Source organism: Mandrillus leucophaeus, unplaced genomic scaffold (genome assembly GCF_000951045.1).
Source record: "Mandrillus leucophaeus isolate KB7577 unplaced genomic scaffold, Mleu.le_1.0 Scaffold360, whole genome shotgun sequence".
Lineage (NCBI taxonomy): Eukaryota > Metazoa > Chordata > Mammalia > Primates > Cercopithecidae > Mandrillus > Mandrillus leucophaeus.
The window spans coordinates 2689945-2695746 of NW_012103810.1; the positions used below are offsets into that span (position 1 = coordinate 2689945).

General features: G+C 42.6%; 1 protein-coding gene across 5 annotated transcripts in view; it reads left to right on the plus strand.

Moving 5' to 3' along the window:
• The window catches only part of CLNS1A (chloride channel, nucleotide-sensitive, 1A), a 32286-nt gene that overhangs the window by 18487 nt on the left and 7997 nt on the right, over positions 1-5802 (plus strand). For 4 of the 5 annotated variants that reach the window (XR_001007105.1, XM_011989728.1, XM_011989730.1 and 1 more), the window contains 2 exons: positions 1027-1200; positions 5655-5744. Coding sequence is in view for 4 of the 5 variants with exons in the window: in XM_011989728.1 (XP_011845118.1) it covers positions 1027-1200; positions 5655-5722 (242 nt within the window). In the remaining variant the exon portion in view is untranslated. Of the gene's footprint in view, positions 1-1026; positions 1201-5654; positions 5749-5802 lie in introns of all 5 variants that reach the window. The other variant, XM_011989729.1, reaches the window with a different exon arrangement.

A 5802-nucleotide genomic window follows, 5' to 3' on the forward strand; every position in this document is an offset into this window, starting at 1 on the left:
TTTTTTTTTTTTTTCTGTTTTTAAATAGGGTCTAGCACTATTGCCCAGGTTGGAAGGCAGTGGTACCATCACCACCCACTGCAGCCTTGAGCTACTGGACTAAAGCTGTCCCACCCCAGTGTCCCAATTAGCTGAGACTACAAGTGCACACCACTGTGCCTGGCTAATTAAAAAAACATTTTTTTGGAGAGATGAAGTCTTACTGTGTTGCCCAGGCTGATCTTGAACTCCTGGGCTCAAGCAGTCCTCCCACCTCGGCCTCTCAAAGTGCTGGGATTACAGACGTCAGCCACTGTACCTGGCCCTGATTTTTTTTAAGAAAGGAGCATGTTTTTTAATCAGAAAACATCTTCATTATACAAGTTAATGTCAAATTAATTTGTGCTCACTTGTAAAATTCCCACCTCAGGATAATGTAGGACTCTCTCTGACCTTAGGAACACACTTTTTTTTTCTAGTCCTTGGACATGGAAATCTTTGGGAATTGCTATTTACTGGCTTGTTATCTCTTTTAATAGCCCTAGAGAGTAGGGACATTTTCTTTGTATTTCCGTCTTCAGCAGTAGCCAATATATGTGTATAAATAAATGTTGAAAAGTATCTTCCTGGAAGCCTATTTGGACTGTATGTTACCTTCAGCAGATTCTTTTTTTTTTTTTCAAAACAAAATCTTGCTCTGTTGCCCAGGCTGGAGTACAACGGTGCAATCTCGGCTCACTGCAACCTCCATCTCTGGGGTTCAAGTGATTCTCCTGCCTCAGCCTCCTGAGTAGCTGGGACTACAGTTGCGTGCCACCATGCCTGGCTAATTTTTGTATTTTTAGTAGTAGAGACGGGGTTTTCTCCTGCCTCAGCCTCCTGAGTAGCTGGGACTACAGTTGCGTGCCACCATGCCTGGCTAATTTTTGTATTTTTAGTAGAGATAGGGTTTCATCGTGTTGGCCAGGCTGGCAGCAGATGCATTATTGATTCCATTTTGTTTTTTCTAATTGTTGTATTTAAACTTTAAGTTTTCTGTTTGTTTAGAACAAGGACAGGGGGACATCCCTACATTTTACACCTATGAAGAAGGATTATCCCATCTAACAGCAGAAGGCCAAGCCACATTGGAGAGATTAGAAGGAATGCTCTCTCAGTCTGTGAGCAGCCAGTATAATATGGCTGGGGTGAGGACAGAAGATTCAATAAGAGATTATGAAGGTGAGTGTTCTTTTGCATTGTGAACAATCAGATGAGCACTTGGGAAATAAGTTATGGATAGTCATAAAAGTTCTTTTAATAACTAAGAGAAATAATTGACTGTAGTATAGGAAGCAGATACAGAATTACATAGTGTGGGAATGCTTATGTCATTTGTTTTTGGTTATTTTTTTTTTCCTCATTACCAAAATAGTCTGTTCATAGTCAAAAACATTCTTTTAATGTGCGCAGGCAAAGTAGACGTGAAAAAAAAAAGTGTAATTCTAACTGAGAGATATCCACTATTAATTTTCTGTTGCATCTCTGTATTAGTTTACTAGGGCCATTATAACAAAGGGTCATACAGGCTGGGTGGCTCAAACAGAATTTTATTGTCTCATAGTTTTGGAGGCTAGAAGTCCATGGTAGGTTATCTCTGAGGGCTGTCAATTCAGGCATCTCTTCAGGTATACACACACCCACCAAAGCAAGAGAGAGAGATTTTAAGAAATTGGCCCACATGACAGAAGGCTGGCAAGTCCAAAATCTGCAGGGTAAACTGGCAGACTGGAGACCCAGAGAAGAGCTGATGTTGCATTCTGCTGCCTCAGAAGTTCTGCTGGCAGAATCTCTTCTTGCTCAGGGGAGGTGAGTCTTTTTCCTATTGATTCCTCCAGCTGATTAAATGAGACTCACCACACTATGCAGGGTAATCTGCTTCACCCAAAGTTCACCAGTTTATAAGGCTAATCTCATCTAAAAAATAACTTCCACAGAAACGTCTAGAATAATGTTTGACCAACTATCTGGACACCATTGCCTAGCCAAGTTGATGCATAAGTTTGACTATCACATCGTTCTTTTTTTTATTTTGAGACGGAGTTTCACTCTTGTTGCCCCAACTGGAGTGCATTGGCATGATCTTGGCTCACTACAACCTCCGCCTCCTGGGTTCAAGCGATTCTCCTGCCTCAGCCTCCTGAATAGCTAGGGTTACTAAGGCGCCTGCCACCACTCCCAGCTAATTTTTGTATATTTAGTAGAGACAGAGTTTCACCATGTTGGCTTAAAGTATGCACTGGCAAAGAAGAGGTAGAGAAATTAAATAGAATTCTGAGAGGCATTTACTATTAATTTTCTGTTGCATCTCCTTTCTTGTTTGTGTCCTTTTGTGTGTGTATATACACTGATTCTTTGTGTGTGTGTATGTGTGTGTGTGTGTGTGTGTGTGAGAGAGCAGAATGTCGCTCTTTTGTCCAGGCCGGAGTACAATGACGTGCCCTCAGCTCACTGCAACCTCTGCCTCCCAGGTTCAAGTGATTCTCCCACCTCAGCCTCCCGAGTAGCTGGGATTACCCACTACTATCATGTCTGGCTAATTTTTGTATTTTTGTAGAGATGGGGTTTCACCATGTTGGCCAGGCTGGTGTTGAACTCCTGACCTCAGGTGATCCGCCTGCCTTGGCCTCCCAAAGTGTTGGGATGATAGGCATGAGTCACTGCACCCAGCCATGATTCTGTCTTATTTATTTATTTAAGACGGAGTCTCACTCTGTCGCCCAGGCTGGAGTACAGTGGCATGATCTTGGCTTACTTCAACCTCCACCTCCTGGGTTTAAGAGATTCTTCTGCCTCAACCTCCTGAGTAGTTGGGATTACAGGCATGCGCTACCACGCCTGGCTAATTTCTGTATTTTTAGTAGAGGTGGGGTTTCACCATGTTGGTCTCAAACTCCTGACCTCAGGTGATCTGCCCGCCTTGGCCTCCCAAAGTGTTGGGATTACAGCATGAGCCACTGCGCCTGGTCAAGATGTTACCTTTTTTTATTACGGTAATTGCCTAAAGAGTGCCATGTGGACGCTTACTTCTTGCCTTATAGCAAATGATTTTAAGGTCATAAATACTTTTTGCTAAGTTGAGATTTTTGGACTTTTATTCATAAGCCTCATTAACACATTGGAGTTGCCTATATATAAAAATTCTTCAGCCTGTGCCAGTCTCCATCTCTGAAGTCCTGAGCACCCACGTCATTATTTTTGCCAGTGAAACACTTTTAGTGTGGCATTTTTAGTGCTTCATGTGCTCCTTTATGTAAGAGGTGTTTATTGAGCTGTACCAGGTACAGGTAATACAGCAGTACTCAAGGGATGAGGTTACTGACTTCATATCAGTGACTTTCTGGTGGAAGAAAAGTTAACAGTACATTGAGATACAGCATTGAGATATAGGAGGTGCTTGGGCAGCTGTGGAATTGTAAGGGCTGGGCCCTTTGCCCAGCCTGGATAGCCAGGGAAAGTGTTAAGTTTCATGGAATAAGTGACATTTAAGTCAAGATCTGAAAGATGTATAGAGATGGCCCAGGTGGGCTGGGCATGTTTTCTCACACCTGTAATCCCAGCACTTTCAATGGCCAAGGTGGGCATATCACAAGGTCAAGAGATCAAGACCATCCTGGCCAACATGGTGAAACCCCATCTCTACTAAAAATACAAAAATTAGCTGGGCATAGTGGCGCACGCCTGTAGTCCCAGCTACTTGGGAGGCTGAGGCAGGAGAATCTCTTGAACCCAGGAGGCAGAGGTTGCAGTGAGCTGAGATCAAGCCACTGCACTCCAGCCTAGTGACAGAGCAAGACTCCGTCTCAAAAAGAAAAAAAAAAATGGCCCAGGTGAAGATGTTGAGGGGAGATGCAGGTAAAGGGATTAGTCATGTGCAAAGAAGGGTTCAAGAGACTACTCAGATTTGGGGAACTGAAAGTAGTTCAGTGTGAAAGGTAGTTATGGTAACAGATAAAGGTAGGATAGTGAACTGGGTATTGTCTTAGAGGAACTCTTAGGTCAGTGGGAATCCATTGAAGAATTTTATTAGTGTTTCAGAAGGTGACTGTGGTTATAATTTGGAAAACTGATTAGAGAAGAAAAATACTGGAGAGAAAAAGAGAAACCCTGTTGTGTGACTTACATATTAAATAAGAGGTGATCACTTAAATTAGGTAGTGGCAGTGAATATCAAAAGACCTGACAGATTTCAGACTCTGAGGAGATAGAAGCAATAGAAGTTAGGGGCTTGGGGTAAGGGTTTCTAGTTTAAATGGATAAGAGGCACCCTTTAGTAAGACTGGAAAAAAATGGCATTTTTTTTAATGTGGAAAGATGAACAGTTAATTTAGATATGTTAGATTTGCATCTGCAGGTGACGGGGTACCCTGGGGCTGTGGGCAGAAGACATTTTTTGGTGGGCGGAAGAGTTGAGGGGTGACTGGGAGGTGAGGAAGCGAAGAAAACAGCTGTAGATGACTCTTTTTTTCTTTTTGGAGATTTTTTTTTTTTTTTTTTTTTTTTTTTTTTTTTTTTTTTTTTATGCACTTGTGGCCCAGGCTGGAGTGCAATGGTGCAATCTCAGCTCTCTGCAACCTCTGCCTTCCTGGTTCAAACCATTCTCCTGCCTCAGCCTCCCGAGTAGCTGGGATTACAAGCACCTGCCACCACGCCCGGGTAATTTTTTTGTATTTTTAGTAGAGACGGGGTTTCACCATGTTGGCCAGGCTGGTCTCAAACTCCTGACCTCAGGTCATCTACCCACCTTGGCCTCCCGAAGTGCTGGGATTACAGGCATGAGCCACTGTGCCCAGCCAAGACAACTCTCCCGGGGGGGATTAGTCTGTTTTCACACTGCTGATAAAGACATACCAAGACTGGGCAATTAACAAAAGAAAGAGGTTTCACTGGACTTACAGTTCCACATGGCTGGGGAAACCTCACAATCATGGTGGAAGGCAAGGAGGAGCAAGTCACATCTTACATGGAAGGCAGCAAGCAAAAAGAGCTTTTGCAGGAAAACTCCCCCTTATAATAACCATCAGATCTAATGAAACTTACTCATTATTATGAGAACAGCACGGGAAAGACCTGCCCCATAATTCAGTTACCTCCCACTGGGTCCCTCCCGCAACACATGGGAATTCAAGATGAGATTTGGGTAGGGACACAGCCAAACCGTATCAGGGCTCTTGTTTTTTTCTCTTGTTGCCTCCCCACCTTTTATTTAATGAGATGACAAAAATGGGGAAATAAGCAAAAAGCTTGCTGTACTGATTTTTGTCATTTCTCCTGAATTATGTTGTAAGCTTTGTGAGGATAGGGCCATATACCTTTAAAAAAAAAGCCCAGCAGTAAATACTTAGATCTGTAAAGGGTGAACAGTTGATCCTGCATTTGAAAGTTCCTACATAGAGTTATTTTAGTATTGAGGTTGAGAATTTACACAGTAAATGTCACAGACTGATTTTGATGTGGCCTAAATCCCCAGGTAGCATTTTCTTTCTCAGTTTGTCCTTTCAGACTTTTCTTTTCAAAAAAGAGGAAAAAGCAATTCTTACCAGCAGAGGGCACTAGCTTCCTTCTGGTAGAAGTTATAAGTTGCATCTACCTGTTTGAAGCGTTCATAGGGATTGCTCAGTAATTTTTTTGTTTAGATGGGATGGAGGTGGATACCACACCAACAGTTGCTGGACAGTTTGAAGATGCAGATGTTGATCACTGAAAATGATTTATGCAGGTTTAAGGTGAGTAGTTCATTTTCTCCCTTGTCACTGAACATGAAAATCATGTGAAAAGATTACT